This window comes from Bombina bombina, chromosome 7, assembly GCF_027579735.1.
Source record: "Bombina bombina isolate aBomBom1 chromosome 7, aBomBom1.pri, whole genome shotgun sequence".
Taxonomy (NCBI): domain Eukaryota; kingdom Metazoa; phylum Chordata; class Amphibia; order Anura; family Bombinatoridae; genus Bombina; species Bombina bombina.
The window spans coordinates 445,238,835-445,255,361 of NC_069505.1; the positions used below are offsets into that span (position 1 = coordinate 445,238,835).

Below are 16,527 nucleotides of genomic sequence, written 5' to 3' on the forward strand. Positions count from 1 at the left end.
TCATCGTATCTTGTAAAAGAAACAGCAGAACTTAGACAGTAATAAGCTTCTGCCTAGGAAAGAAATAGAATTCCCACCCTGATTGACATAAGCTACAGATGTAACAGTTTGATCTGAAATAGAGAAAAAAATCCCCTTTCAATAGAGGCCAACTCTGAAAAGTCCTGAATATTGCACAGAGTTTTAAAACAGGTAACCTCTCCTCCGGAGAAAACCAAGCTCCTTATGCCTTCTGAGACCCCCAGATGGCCCCTCATCCTGTAGAGATTCAAGACAAAAGAACCCTCTCCATAAAGAGCTCATCTACCAAGACAGAAACAGACTTGTTCTGAAATGTAAATGGGTCCTCAGAGATAAGTCGCTGAATCACTAGAAAAAGTTACAAAGCTGAAGGACTCATATGGAAGCAAACAATAGCAGCCAAGGCCAAAAACACGAGACCCGATACCTTCATGCAAAAAAACCAAAAAACTGAAGGAGAACTAACCTAGAGCTTCAACAACTAATCAATAATGAAAATAGTGGTCAATGAATCTCATAATCCATTAGTTGGTTTGCAATTAGTTGGTCTGCACACGCCACCAGCTGCTTCACTCCATGGTTTTGTGTTTTATAGTTATGTCCTTAGCCTAAAGGACGTCTACAGACGTTTACTTTTCACGTTTCCAGGACAGTATAAGTTTACAACTGCTACTGGCTTATGTGCAAGCCAGAAATAAAATAGCAGTCATCATTTGTATTGTTTATTACATTAGGTGATTTGGGACTACGCTTTGCATGATATAGTGCTGAATTTGTTATTAACACTTAGCCCTAGATTCATGGGAGCTATTTGAATTGATGTGCACTATTATCTGTTGCACAATTATAAGCGGATCGCTTGCTATTGCTGATTATATGTACTGTATAGATAAATGTGTAAGGCTTTGTCCTGTTATTGATATATAGTCCTTAGCGCTTTTGACTTTGTTTTGTAATATGTACCAAATTCAACCTCTATAGGTATATATCTTATTTTAAGAGCGGACAAGATATTTTTTTTCCCTAACCTGTATAGCTGTTTTTTACCATTGCATATAGATATTCAAGATATTTTTATGTTAAAATGAAGTCCAGGCATACTTTGTTAAGAGGCCCCTTGCATTACTGGAGAGTTAACAAGGATAAATATACCACCTTGGCAAAACCCTACTTATGCATCTCAGGCACCTCAACACTATCTGAGCGCCTCTTCTCTGCTGCAGGCAAAATAGCTTGCAAAAAATAATTTATGCTTACCAGATAAATTCCTTTCCTTCCGGATAGGGAGAGTCCATGGCTTAATTCCTTACTGTTGGGAAATACAACACCTAGCCACAAGGAGGAGGAAAAGACACCACAGCCAAAGGCTTAAATATCCTTCCCACTTTCTCATTATCCCCAGTCATTCTACCGAGGGAACAAGGAAAAGTAGGAGAAACATTAGGGTATAAATAATGCCAGAAGAATAAAATAGGGGACCGCCCATAGACGAGAAAAAACGGGCGGGGGCCATGGACTCTCCCTATCTGGAAGGAAAGGAATTCTGTTAAGCATAAATTATGTTTTCCTTCCTAAGATAGAGAGAGTCCATGGCTTCATTCCTTACTGTTGGGAAAACTATACCCAAGCTCCAGAGGACACTGAATAAATAACGGGAGGGGGAAAAAAAAAAGAAAAAGGAAAAGAGGCAGACCCTTTTCAGAGGGCACCACAGCCTGCAAAACTTTTCTCCCGAAAGCTGGTTCAAAAACATCAAACTTGTAACATTTTGAAAAAGTATGTAAGGAGGACCAGGTAGCCGCCTTACAAATTGGATCCATAGAGTCCTCATTCTTAAAGGCCCAAGAGGAAGCCACTGCTCTAGTGGAATGAACCGCTCTCAGGAGGACCATGTCCCGCTGTCTTGTAAGCTAAACACACTCCTTAACCAAAAAGGATAGGGAAGTCGAAGTAGCCTTCTGCCCCTTACGCTTCCCCAGACAACAAAGAGGAAGATTGTCTAAACTCCTTAGTACCCTAAAGAGAGAACTGCAAGGCACGAACCAAATCCAAACTGTGAAGTAAGCATTCCTTCGATGAAGGATTATGACACAAGGAAGGAACCACAATCTTCAGATTGATGTTGCGATCTGACACAAACTTAGTAAGAAAACCTAATTTAGTATGTAAAACTGCCTTATCTGCATAAAAAAAAAAAAAAAATCAGATAAGGGGGCTCACATTGCAAAGCAGAGATCTCAGAAACTCTGTACGCAGAGGCAATAGCCAATAAAAAGAGAACCTTCCAAGACAATTTAATGTCAACGTAATGCAGAGGCTCAAACGGAACCTGTTGCAAAACCCGAAGAACAAGATTTAGGTTCAAAGGAGGAGCCCAGATCTAAACACAGGTCTGATCCTAATCAGAGTCTTAACAAAGGACTGCACGTCTGGAAGCTCAGCCAGTCTCTAGTGCAATAAAACCGACAGGGACGAAATCTGTCCCCTCAGGGAACTAGCAGAAAGGCCCTTCTCCAGCCCATCCTGGAAAAAAAAAAAAAGATAAGATCCTGGCAAATTTAACTCTGTGCCAGGAAAAACCACGCTCTTCACACCAAAATAAGTAGGTCCCCCACACCTTGTGGTAGATACGCCGAGTAACTGGTTTACAAGCTTGAATAAGTATCAATGACACTCTCAGAGAAACCTCTCTTGGCTAAGACTAAGCGTTCAATCTCGACGCAGTCAGCCTCAGAGAATCTAGATTTTGATGAAGAAATGGACCTTGTATCAGGTGGTCTCTGCGAGAAGGTAACTTCCACAGAGGAGATGAGGACATCCCCACTAGCTCCGCGAACCACGTCCTTCGCAGCCACAATGGAGCAATCAGGATTACCGATACCCACTCCTGCTTGATGCGGACCACCACTCTAGGAAGAAGCGGTAATGGAGGAAAAAAGATATCAGTTTGAACCTCCAGGGCACTGCTAGTGCATCTATTAGATCCGCTTGAAGATCCCTCGACCCGTACCTGGGCAGCATGATATTGAAACGGGATGCCATGAGATCCACCTCCGGCGTCCCACACTTGCTGCATATCTCTGCAAACACCTCGGGATGAAGAGACCATTTCCCATGGATAGAATGAGTGCCTGCTGAGAAAATCTGCCTCCCAGTTGTCCACACCCGGAATGTGGGTCGCTGACAGCGAACAGCTGTGGGCTTCCGCCCACTCCAGAATCTGAGATACTTCCTTCATCGCCAAGGAACTTCTCGTTCCCCTCTGAAGATTGATGTAAGCCACCGAGGTTATATTGGCTTATTGGAATCTGATAAACTGGGATGAACCTAGAAGTGGCCAAGCCTTCAAGGCCTTGAAGATTGCCCGTAGTTCCAAAATATTGATCGGGAGGGAGGACTCCTCCCGAGTCCACAACCCCTGTGCCTTCCTGGCACCCCAAACAGCTCCCCACCCGGAAAGGCTTGCGTCCGTAGTCACAATCTCCCAGGATAGTCTTAAGAAGCATGTCCCTCAGGACAGAGCCACCAAGAGAGTGATTCTCTTGACTGGCTGTCTAATACAATCTGTTGAGACAGATCTGAATGATCGCTGTTCCACTGCCTCAGCATGCAGAGTTGTAAAGGTCTGAGACGGAACCTGGCAAAAGGAATGATGTCCATGCAGGACACCATGAGACCAATCACCTCCAAATACAGAGCTACAGAGGGACTCAAGGAGATCCGGAGGGCAAGACATGCCGAAGTTAGCTTGCAACATCTCTGATCTGTTAGAAATAGCCTCATGGATATGGAGTCTATTATAATACCGAGGAATTCCACCCTGGTACTTGGGATAAGAGAACTCTTTTCCAAGTTTATCTTCCATCCATGTGATTGAAGAAGACTGAGAAGTGACTCTGAGAATTCTTCCGTAAGACAAAAGGATGGTGCTTGCACCAGAATACCGTCCAAGTATGGGGCTACTGCAATACCCTGACTTCTGGCAACGGCTAGAAGAGCCCCCAGAACCTTTGTAAAGATTCTTGGAGTAGCTAGGCCAAACGGAAGGGCAATTAACAAAGTTCTGGTCCAGGAATGCAAACCTCAGGAACTGAAAGTGTTCCCTGTGGATTGGAACATGAAGGTAAGCATCCTTTAGATCTATAGTAGTCATAAACTGGCCTTCCTGAATTAAAGGAAGGATGGACCTTATCGTCTCCATCTTGAAGGGAGAGACGATGAGAAATTTGTTTAAGCACTTAAGGTCCAGAATTAGGCAGAAAGTTCCCTCCTTTGGGTCCACGAAAAGGTTTGAATAAAACCCCAAATCTCTTTCTTCGATAGGCACCGGCACAACAACAACAACTAAGGAGGATAGATCCCAAACGAATCCTAGAAATGCATCCCTTTTTTCTGGTCTGGTAGACAGATTCGAGAGAAGGAATCTGCCCCTTGGCGGATGAGATTTAAAGCCTATTTTGTATCCGTGAGATACCACCTACAGAACCCACGGATCCTGTACGTCCTTGAATCAGGCGTCTGAAAAGAGACAGTCTGCCCCCTACACGATACGATCCCAGATCGGGGACCGCCCCTTCATGCCGATATGTTTTCGGTGGGCTTCTTATTCTGCTTGGATTTATTCCAGGACTGAGCCGGCTTCCAAGTACTCTTGGGTTGCTCGGGCTTGGAGGATTGTTGTCGTTGGGATTAGTCAGAACGAAAGGAACAAAAATTAGAAGATTGTCGTCCCTTAGATTTGTTCTTATCTTGCGATAGGAAGGCAACCTTACCTCTGGTAACCGTCGAAATAACGGATTCCGCAGACAAAGACTTCAACCAGAGCACCCGGCGGGCTAGGACCGCAAAGCCAGAGGCCTTCGCATCACAGATAAAATTAGCAATTCTCAGAGCTTTAATTCATTCTGTCTTGAATTTCCTCGAGGGGAGACTGCACCTCAATGAGTTTCGACAAAGTCGCACCAGTAGGTAGCGCTTCGGCAACCACCAGTAGAAACAAAAATCTGTATGTTGAAACATCTTTCTCAGAAAGGTTTCCATTTTCTTATCCATCGGCTCCCTGAACGAAGAACCATCCTCAAGAGTTATAGTAGTACGTTTAGCAAGCGTAGGAACTGCACCATCCACCTTAGGAATGGAGCCCCACAAATCCAGTTGAGAGTCCGGGAACAATTTTTTAAAAGGAGACGAGGGGGAAAAGGAAGAACCAATTATTTCCCATTCGTTCTTAAGAATGTCCGTCATCTTAACCGGCACGGGAAAAGTCAAAGGAACTTTCCTGTCTTCGTAAAACTGTCTGTCTAATTTGGTTTCATAGATTCTCCAGGCAGCGCGGCGTCTGGAACCTCTAACGTAGACAGAACCTTCTTTAATAAAAAACGCAAGTGCTCAATTTTAAATCTAAAGGACGGTTCCTCCGCAGCAGGAGGCTTAGATGCTAAGGACTCCAACCCAGAAAGTTCACCCTCTGAAGCTACAGAAATTAACACATCAGATAACTGGGACATAATAGCTAAATCCGATAAATATTTAGATGACTCTGAGTCAGGAGAACGTTTAATCTTTCTCTTGCATTTGTTAGAGCGAGGTAATGCACTGAGGGCCGCAGTCACCGCAAAATCTGCAGGAATAAGGCCCCTCTGGATGGAGGATTACATGCGCTACGGGGAACTGCATAAGGAGTGGATAATGTAGAAAGGGTAGAAACCTGACGGGACGCCGAGTCCGGATAGGTAGATGGCTCAGAGAGACTAAGAGCCTTAGCAGGCTCCCCCTTCTTAGACTTTATAACGGTATTAAGGCATGTGGAACATAATTGAGTGGGCGGGAAAACCACGGCCTCCTCACAATATAAACAGGTATGATTTAGTACAGGAGTACCTTCTAACATGTCAGAGTCCTCCATAGCTCAGGTTATACCGACAGTAGGACACAAATAAAAACTTTATTATAGAAAACTGCACCTTTATACTCCCAATGGCTGGGGCACTCACCATCTCCTAGACCTAGACAGTTCACATAGGAAACACTCTCCTCAGGTTCAAGTCTCAGCCAGAATGGAGGAAATGAACATAGACCACACCCGGTCACATGGAGTGCAAGACAGTACTTCCTCTGTTATTACAAGTACAGTACAGCAAGTAATAGGAGCTGTGCAACACTTTAAAAAACGAAAGTGAAACCTGTTTGTGCCCGCCAAAACACCTAAGAGGGGAAGAAGAGTTAGGGGAAGAAGAAGAGTTAGGGGAAGAAGAAGAGTTAGGGGAAGAAGAAGAGTTAGGGGAAGAAGAAGAGTTAGGGGAAGAAGAAGAGTTAGGGGAAGAAGAAGAGTTAGGGGAAGAAGAAGAGTTAGGGGAAGAAGAAGAGTTAGGGGAAGAAGAAGAGTTAGGGGAAGAAGAAGAGTTAGGGGAAGAAGAAGAGTTAGGGGAAGAAGAAGAGTTAGGGGAAGAAGAAGAGTTAGGGGAAGAAGAAGAGTTAGGGGAAGAAGAAGAGTTAGGGGAAGAAGAAGAGTTAGGGGAAGAAGAAGAGTTAGGGGAAGAAGAAGAGTTAGGGGAAGAAGAAGAGTTAGGGGAAGAAGAAGAGTTAGGGGAAGAAGAAGAGTTAGGGGAAGAAGAAGAGTTAGGGGAAGAAGAAGAGTTAGGGGAAGAAGAAGAGTTAGGGGAAGAAGAAGAGTTAGGGGAAGAAGAAGAGTTAGGGGAAGAAGAAGAGTTAGGGGAAGAAGAAGAGTTAGGGGAAGAAGAAGAGTTAGGGGAAGAAGAAGAGTTAGGGGAAGAAGAAGAGTTAGGGGAAGAAGAAGAGTTAGGGGAAGAAGAAGAGTTAGGGGAAGAAGAAGAGTTAGGGGAAGAAGAAGAGTTAGGGGAAGAAGAAGAGTTAGGGGAAGAAGAAGAGTTAGGGGAAGAAGAAGAGTTAGGGGAAGAAGAAGAGTTAGGGGAAGAAGAAGAGTTAGGGGAAGAAGAAGAGTTAGGGGAAGAAGAAGAGTTAGGGGAAGAAGAAGAGTTAGGGGAAGAAGAAGAGTTAGGGGAAGAAGAAGAGTTAGGGGAAGAAGAAGAGTTAGGGGAAGAAGAAGAGTTAGGGGAAGAAGAAGAGTTAGGGGAAGAAGAAGAGTTAGGGGAAGAAGAAGAGTTAGGGGAAGAAGAAGAGTTAGGGGAAGAAGAAGAGTTAGGGGAAGAAGAAGAGTTAGGGGAAGAAGAAGAGTTAGGGGAAGAAGAAGAGTTAGGGGAAGAAGAAGAGTTAGGGGAAGAAGAAGAGTTAGGGGAAGAAGAAGAGTTAGGGGAAGAAGAAGAGTTAGGGGAAGAAGAAGAGTTAGGGGAAGAAGAAGAGTTAGGGGAAGAAGAAGAGTTAGGGGAAGAAGAAGAGTTAGGGGAAGAAGAAGAGTTAGGGGAAGAAGAAGAGTTAGGGGAAGAAGAAGAGTTAGGGGAAGAAGAAGAGTTAGGGGAAGAAGAAGAGTTAGGGGAAGAAGAAGAGTTAGGGGAAGAAGAAGAGTTAGGGGAAGAAGAAGAGTTAGGGGAAGAAGAAGAGTTAGGGGAAGAAGAAGAGTTAGGGGAAGAAGAAGAGTTAGGGGAAGAAGAAGAGTTAGGGGAAGAAGAAGAGTTAGGGGAAGAAGAAGAGTTAGGGGAAGAAGAAGAGTTAGGGGAAGAAGAAGAGTTAGGGGAAGAAGAAGAGTTAGGGGAAGAAGAAGAGTTAGGGGAAGAAGAAGAGTTAGGGGAAGAAGAAGAGTTAGGGGAAGAAGAAGAGTTAGGGGAAGAAGAAGAGTTAGGGGAAGAAGAAGAGTTAGGGGAAGAAGAAGAGTTAGGGGAAGAAGAAGAGTTAGGGGAAGAAGAAGAGTTAGGGGAAGAAGAAGAGTTAGGGGAAGAAGAAGAGTTAGGGGAAGAAGAAGAGTTAGGGGAAGAAGAAGAGTTAGGGGAAGAAGAGTTAGGGGAAGAAGAGTTAGGGGAAGAAGAGTTAGGGGAAGAAGAGTTAGGGGAAGAAGAGTTAGGGGAAGAAGAGTTAGGGGAAGAAGCGGTCTGATGACCACTGCTTGATAAATACTGACAGCAGATTCTCTTGTGAGAACCTGCAGTTATAGCGAGGCGAAGCCTTTGATAAATCGAGCCCTAAGTGTTCAATCTGCATGCAGTAAGCCTAAGAGAATCTAGATTTTGATAGAAAAACAGACCCTGGGCTAGAAGGTCTAGCCTCTGAGGTAACCTCTTCACTAGGTCTGCATACCAAGTCCTCCGTGGTCACGCAGGGGCTCAGAAACTTGCTGGAATAGCCTCATGTTTGATTCAAGCAAACACTCGAGGGAGCAGAACAATTGGAGGAAAAAAAGATACCACTAGAATGAAATGCCAAGGAACTGCTAAAGCCCCCACCAACTCTGCCTGAGGATCTCTTGATCTTGACATGTATCTCGGAAGTTTAAAATTGAGATGGAAGGCAATAAGATACATCTCCAGGCACCCCCAACTGCAGGTGATCTCTCAAAAACACTTACTGGTTTAGTGACCATTCCCGGATTGCAGAGTCTGTCTGCTCAGAAAAACAAATTATGCTTACCTGATAATTTTCTTTTCTTATGACGGGAAGAGTCCACAGCTGCATTCATTACTTTTGGGAACTCAGAACCTGGCCACCAGGAGGAGGCAAAGACACCGCAGCCAAAGGCTTAAATACTTCCCCCACTTCCCTCATCCCCCAGTCATTCTGCCAAGGGAACAAGGAACAGTAGGAGAAATATCAGGGTGAAAAAAGGTGCCAGAAGACCAAAAATGTTACTGCCGCCTCATAGAAAAAAACACGGACGGGAGCTGTGGACTCTTCCCGTCAGAAGAAAAGAAAATGATCAGGCAAGCATAATTTATGTTTTTCTTCTTAAACGTTAGAGTCCACAGCTGCATTTATTACTTTTGGGAACACAATACCCAAGTTAGAGGACAAAAAAATGCAGCCCCTTCGCAAGGCACCACAGCCTGAAATTACCCGACACCCTATAAAAAAATTATAAATGACCGGGGGAAAAAAAACGGAAGCCCAGGTAACTGCTCATCAGTTACACAACCTGCAAAGCCATGTTAGAGACCACTCAGACACAGAGTCTGCCGAGCACAAAAGCCTGCGGCTCTCGGTTCCCACGAAAAGCACCCCCGACCTAAAGGCTAAAAACCTCTACCCCCAAGAGGGAGAATAGAGGACACCATAAGAGATCCAAAGGACCACCCAAAATGGACTCAAATCAAACAGAGCAACCCAAGGTTGCCACATAACCACTGCCCAGGGAGATGAACTCCCTAGAAGGACAAGGACCAGAAAATTAAGGCCATAGTCAGGAAAAACCACCACTAGGATGACCAAAAAGTCACCCTCACTTCCCTGACACAGTACCTTACTACATATGGTGCTCCAGACAACCACGAGTTCCCTATGGCATCAAAGTCAAGTCAAACCGTCAGGCTAGACAAGCATAGACAAGCAAAGACAGGATAACTGTCCTAGCAGCTAAAACAGAGCTCTCCAAGAGAACACAGACCCACCTATAAACAAGAACTCGCAATGACCAAACTCTAGGCAGCAAAGCTGACCCTAAGCCATCTTGGGATTCAACCCACCGAGTAGCATTGAAAACTCGACAAAAGCGCCCGACCAGAAAAAAAAAACCAGGGCTCCAAGGAGTGTCCCATCCCAGCAGCATACGTCACCAGTAGAGAGAGATGGGCACCAAGAGCCCCTCCACAGAAGCAGAGGACAGACTCAATAAAAAGAAACGGTCAACACTGCATAGAGCAGACCAACTCCGTCTTAAATTATCAGTTTATTGCAATTTGTAATGCAAAGTGAAGGGACAATTCAAACTCCCAAACCCTCCCTCCAGGGTAACGGTCCCAGCCCAAAGGCTAATCAAAAACCAAAGACAAGAGTCCCAGACCTCTGGAAGAAAAAGGATGGATTTACAAGGAAGCAAAACCCCTGAGTAGAACACTGACCACTACTAACCTGGCATGCTACCATGAGTCATGACCGAACTTCATGCTCAGGTCCGAGAGCCCTACACTGCAGCCTTCCATATACTCCCCAAGGGAAAAAGTATTCTGACCCACAGCATCCTGATGCCAGAATCCAGCTCATAGCAGGAGCCTCCCTGGGTTCAACCCACAACCGCCTGCTTCAGGTGCGGTGGAGTTAACCACTACACCATATCTCCCTTTCTGTGATACTGAGAACACAATCAAGGGATAAACGAACCCTACGGGCAATAGAAATAAGGACCCCTGGGCCTTCACAGACCCTGAGGTACCTCCAAATCAAGGAGAACACGCAAGAACACATCCCCCACCCTAGGTGAGAAGAAGAGGAACTAAAGCAACGGTAACCACCCTACGAATAGAGGCGAGACGCTTCGGCCAATATCGCCAGCCCAGTTGATCCGACAACTGGAGTCTACAATGAAACATCAGATGTCACAAAAGACAAGTAGGGACCCGTCAGAGAGACCTCAACTTAAGCCTCAGGCAGAAGTGAATATCCCATAAGACAGAAACCCCGCCCCCTTCAAAGGGACACGCGGGAGAACTAAACCCTGAGGTTAAGCAGAACCGTCCATGCCCATTCCAGGCAAGAAAATTGGTAACCAGTACCCTTGGATCGCAAGCTAACCCCTTGTATTAAGGCTTAGCTACCTGATCCAGACGCTGGTAAAGATACAAGGTCATCTTTCTGACCCCAGAAAGACTGTAACTGACCTCGGACCTCCTACCCTCAAGCCATATACCAAGCAAATAGCCAGAAAAGGCCAACTTAGATCGGAGCTCACAACCCTCCTTCCAGGAGCATTGGATCTACGCACTAGGCCCTATACTTCATAGTAAGATCTGAGCCCGGAGTCCATATCAAGAGGCCAAAGTGACATTCAGAATCCGCCAGGATAATCAGCACCACAAGGGTGACATGAACCCAAGAAAAAGGAGAAAGCTCCTGACCAGTACCTGCCTGGTACAAGGACACTCCCGAACTGCGTAAGGTTCAAGAAAAATCGACCCGAAGGTTCGAAAATACGAACTAGAACTTCCTTCTTATCAAAAGTGCACAACTTCCAAAAAAAAAGTGCCCAAGCGACCACAAAATCGCAAGTAACTGTTCCAGAGAAAGAACTTTCCCAAAACGAAAATTATATCATACTTATTAACAAATCAAATCCATCCTATCCAGATCAAAAACAAAAGTAAGGCAGAACCCGCAGGTGAATGCCCAAGGTGAATAGATACGCCAACAGGACCAGCCGATCAGAGGCCCTATTCACCCAAGCTCAGAACTAGAACCGATACATAAAAGAAAGAAAAAAAGGGAGACGTCAAGGAGATTAGCTCCATCCCCAAATGTCTAAACCCAGTTTACTATCCGGCATCTAAGGCCTCAGATTCCTCGACCCACTAGGACTGGATACTCTAGCAATGCCAAAACATGCCTTAGTAGGACACGAAGACGTGCCAACCTATAACGGAAGGCAAAATTATCCCTCGCCGGATTAACAAACAACTCCGGCCCCAAGGTAGGGGCCCCTGAAGCCTTAGAGGCCCATGTTCCCCCCAGAAGGCCAAACTCCTCAGCCCCGTAGTAGCCCCAGTGCCTGCTGTGAATAAACTGCCTTAAGGTATTTGTCCCCACACCTTTAAAGTGGAAGCTTGCAAAAAATGAGTTTAAAATAAAGTGCCCAAACTTTTTCTCCTTTTTCAGAAAAAAAAAAGTAGCACTTGCCTCAAAGATCTGCCAGGCAGCAAAGGTAGCTCACTAGGTTTGAAAGGTCATCTCCCTCCAATGGACCTGTGGAAAGAGACAAAGACTGAGTGATCTTACTCAGGCTTTCCTATTTAGGGCAGCATAAACTACATAGGAGTCGGTGAGAATTATGCCCCACAAGTTCCCATTGCTCTAAAGCCACCACTGCTCTACTGAAGAGACTGATATGGACTACGGCTACACCCTAGAACAAAGCAGTACAATCTTGCACCACTTAAAAAAAAAATAATAATTTTGCTTGAAGAATCTTTTACTAACACCTAACTTTACCACTTCCTTGCTCTAACGTAGGCAAAGAGAATGACTGGGTTGGGAGTGAAGGTAGGAGATATTTAACAGCTTTGCTGTGGTGCTCTTTGCCGCCTCCTGCTGGGCAGGAGTGATATTCCCATTAGTAATTAGATGATCTGTGGACTCATCGTGTCATTAGAAAGAAAGAACAAAACCCCCCAAAAAACAAAACACTTCTGTAGCCTAAATGATTTATGTTATAGCAAATCACTATAACAAAACAACTCTCCACTAAATAGTAAAGTGTTTCAGAAGGGTTGAAAAATGTCTTAATAGGAAATTAAACCCAATTTTTTTTTCTCACGATTCAGATAAAGCAGCAAATTTTAAGCAACTTTCTAATTTACTCCTATGATCATTTTTTCTTTGCTCTCTTGGGATCTTTATTTGAAAAAGCAGGAATGTAAGTTTAGGAGCTGGCCCATGTTTGGTTGAGAACCCTGGATAGCACTTGCTGATTGGTGGCTACATTTTATACCCCTTTAAAGAACTGAAGGAGAGAGGAGAGACCATCAATTTTTACATTCAGCACTCATAGCAGGAGAGAAGGGTTACGCCCTGATCAGACTTTTTATGATCATACCTTGTAGTCATGGATGATGCGCTCCGACACAGACTTGTCCAGCATCTTCTTGTACCACTCTTGCAAACGCTTGGGTTTGGGGATCTTCTGGTCTGCAGGGTGGCAGTGAAATATGTAGTCATCACCTTCACTGGGAGGACAGGCCCAGATGTGTCCTGCCGTGTAACTGTCACCAAACACACAGAAGGATATAAGCTTATATAGAAAATGGGAAAATGGGCATTTTTGCGTATGTCTTGGAGGCGATTATGCTGGGAAGCACTGTGTGTCTGCTTGCTGGATATCCACGGGGCGAGGCAATATAGCTGGGATGGGCTGTGTTGTCTTTTTGGTATATGCTGGGATGCGCTGTGTTGTCTTTTTGGTATATGTGAGGCAGGAGAATATGCTGGGATGTGTTTTCAGTTGGGTATCCATGGGGCAAGGTGAATATGGGTGAGGCGATAATGTGCTGTGTAGTCTTAAATAGGTATATATGGTACGTATATGGGGGGTGATTACGCTGAGATCGGCTGTGTTGTCTGTTTGCTGGGTGTCTGTTTGCTGGGTGTCTATAAGGGGTCAGGTGAGACTACACTGGGATGCACTTTGTGTGTTTGTTGGGTGTCTATAAGGAGTCAGGTGAGACTACACTAGGATGCACTGTGTGTGTTTGTTGGGTATATATAAGGGGTCAGGTGAGACTACACTGGGATGCACTGTGTGTCCGTTTGCTGGGTGTCTATAAGGGGTCAGGTGAGACTACACTGGGATGCACTGTGTGTCTGTTTGTTGGTTGTCTATAAGGGGTCAGATGAGACTACACTGGGATGCACTGTGTGTTTGTTGGGTGTCTATAAGGGGTCAGGTGAGACTACACTGGGACGCACTGTGTGTTTGCTGGGTGTCTATAAGGGGTCAAGTGAGACTACACTGGGATGCACTGTGTGTTTGCTGGGTGTCTATAAGGGGTCAGGTGAGAGTACACTGAGATGCACTGTGTTTGCTGGGTGTCTAAGGGGTAAGGTGAGAGTACACTGGGGTGCACTGTGTGTCTGTTTACTGCGTGTCTATAAGGGGTCAGGTGAGACTACACTGGGATGCACTGTGTGTCTGTTTGCTGGGTGTCTATAAGGGGTCAGGTGAGACTACACTGGGATGCACTGTGTGTCTGTTTGCTGGGTGTCTATAAGGGGTCAGGTGAGACTACACTGGGATGCACTGTGTGTCTGTTTGCTGGGTGACTATAAGGGGCAGGTAAGACTACACTGGGATGCACTGTGTGTGTTTGCTGGGTGTGTCTATAAGGGGTCAGGTGTGACTACACTGGGATGCACTGTGTGTCTGTTTGCTGGGTGTCTATAAGGGGTCAGGTGAGACTACACTGGGATGCACTGTGTGTCTGTTTGCTGGGTGTCTATAAGGGGTCAGGTGAGACTACACTGGGATGCACTGTGTGTTGGGTGTCTATAAGGGGTCAGGTGAAACTACACTGGGATGCACTGTGTGTTGTTGGGTGTCTATAAGGGGTCAGGTGAAACTACACTGGGATGCACTGTGTGTGTTTGTTGGGTGTCTATAATGGGGTCAGGTGTGACTACACTGGGATGCACTGTGTGTGTTTGTTTGGTGTCTATAATGGGGTCAGGTGTGACTACACTGGGATGCACTGTGTGTCTGTTTGCTGGGTGTCTAAGGGGTCAGGTGTGACTACACTGGGATGCACTGTGTCTGTTTGCTTGGTGTCTATAAGGGGTCAAGTGAGACTACACTGGAATGCACTGTGTTTCTGTTTGCTGGGCGTCTATAAGGGGTTAGGTGTGACTACACTGGGATGCATTGTGTGTGTTTGCTGGGTGTCTATAAGGGGTCAGGTGAGACTACACTGGGATGCATTGTGTGTGTTTGCTGGGTGTCTATAAGGGGTCAGGTGAGACTACACTGGGATGCATTGTGTGTGTTTGCTGGGTGTCTATAAGGGGTCAGGTGTGACTACACTGGGATGCATTGTGTGTGTTTGCTGGGTGTCTATAAGGGGTCAGGTGTGACTACACTGGGATGCATTGTGTGTGTTTGCTGGGTGTATATAAGGGGGTCAGGTGAGACTGCACTGGGTGTCTGGAGAAACATTTGACCAGTATTTACAGTATCTGAATACAAGAATCACTAAGCTCACAAAGCATGATCATTAAAACAAAATGTATGTTTACATGATAAATTATTTTCTTTCCTGGCATGGAAAGCCAACAAATCCATTCTAATTACTAGTGGGAATTCAACTAATGGCCACCAGGAGGCGGCAAAGAACACCCAAGCAAAGTACCCCTCCTAATTCCCACAATCCTCCAGTCATTCTGCCGAAGGAATATGGAAAGAGAAGACACAAAGGGTATAGAAGTGCCTGAGGTTTAGAAAAAAGGACAAAAAAAAATAAGATGCAGTCTTTAATTTGGACAAGGGCGGGTTGTGGACTCTCCATGCCAGGAAAGAAAATAATTTATCAGGTAAGTACACATTTTGTTTTCTTTCCAATGGCATCAAGAGAGTCCATTAATCCATTATAATTACAAGTGGGAACAAATACCCAAGCAAGAGGAAAGGGAGGGAAAACAAGACAGGCGGACCTAAACTGAGGGCACCACCGCTTGAAGAACCTTTCTCCCAAAGGAAGCCTCAGCTGAGGAAAAAACATTGAATTTGTAAAATTTAGAGATGTAACGAGGACCAAGTGGCCGCCTTGCAAATTTGCTCCACAGAAGCCTCGTTTTTAAAGGCCCAGGAAGAAGAAACAGCCCGAGTTGAATAAGCAGTAATCCTCTCAGGAGGTTGTTGTCCAGCTGTCTCATAAGCCAACCGAAATGACACTCCTCAAACAAAAGGAAAGAGTAGTAGACGTGGCCTTCTGGCCCTTACGTTTGCCAGAAAACACTACAAAAAAGGCAGAAGATTGACGAAAATTCTTAGTAGCCTGGAGATAGAATTTTAGAGCACAAACTACATACAGTTTGTGTAACAGACGTTCCTTCTGAGGAGGAGGATAAGGACAGAACGAAGGAATAACAATTTCCTGATTGATAATGCGGTCCGAAACCACCTTAGGAAGAAATCCCTATTTTGTACGAAGGACCACCTTATCCGCATAGAAATAACATAAGGGGGATCACACTGTAGAGCCGAAAACTTTCCAAGACAACTTAATATCAACAGAATGCATAGGCTCAAACGGAGTCTGCTGTAGAACCCGAAGAACAAGGTTAAGGCTCCAATGAGGGGCAACAGATTTAAACACAGGCCTGATTCTGACAAGGGCCTGAACAAAGGACTGAAAATTGGGTAAATCGGCCGAACATTTATGTAACAGAACAGAAAGGGCAGCAAATCTGACTCTTCAGGGAACTGACTGAAAAACCCTTCTCCAGACACTCCTGGAGAAAAGAGAATATGGGGAACTCTCACTATGCCAAGGAAAACCACGAGATTCGCACCAAAAATGGTATGCACGCCAAACCTTGTGGTAAATTTTTTTGAGTAACCAGCTTACAAGCCTGAATCAACGTCTCAATAACCTTTTCAGAAAAAAATAATAAAAAGAATAAAATTGGTATTGAGAGGTGCAGCTGGTCTTTCATCCATTCATTTATGTTAGATTCACGTTAGATTCACTGATTATTTTAGCGCCCTCTAGTGTCTAAGGCTACAGTTGTTTATCACCTTTTCAGAAAAACCTTGTCTAGACAAAACTAGGCGTTCAATCTCCATGCAGTCAGCTTCAGAGAATTTAGATTTGGATGTAGAAAAGGACCCTGAAGTAGAAGGTCCTTTCTCAGCGTTAGTTTCCACGGGGGAAGAGGAAGACATCTTCACCAGGTCAGCAAACCAAA

The 16,527-nt window shown here is 45.0% G+C and overlaps 1 protein-coding gene across 3 annotated transcripts in view; it reads right to left on the reverse strand.

Moving 5' to 3' along the window:
• Positions 1 to 16,527, reverse strand: part of EP300 (E1A binding protein p300) — a 657,355-nt gene that overhangs the window by 131,273 nt on the left and 509,555 nt on the right. For all 3 annotated transcript variants that reach the window (XM_053721396.1, XM_053721397.1, XM_053721395.1), the window contains exon 28: positions 12,668 to 12,833. In XM_053721396.1, coding sequence (XP_053577371.1) covers positions 12,668 to 12,833 — 166 coding nt within the window. The remainder of the gene's footprint in view (positions 1 to 12,667; positions 12,834 to 16,527) is intronic.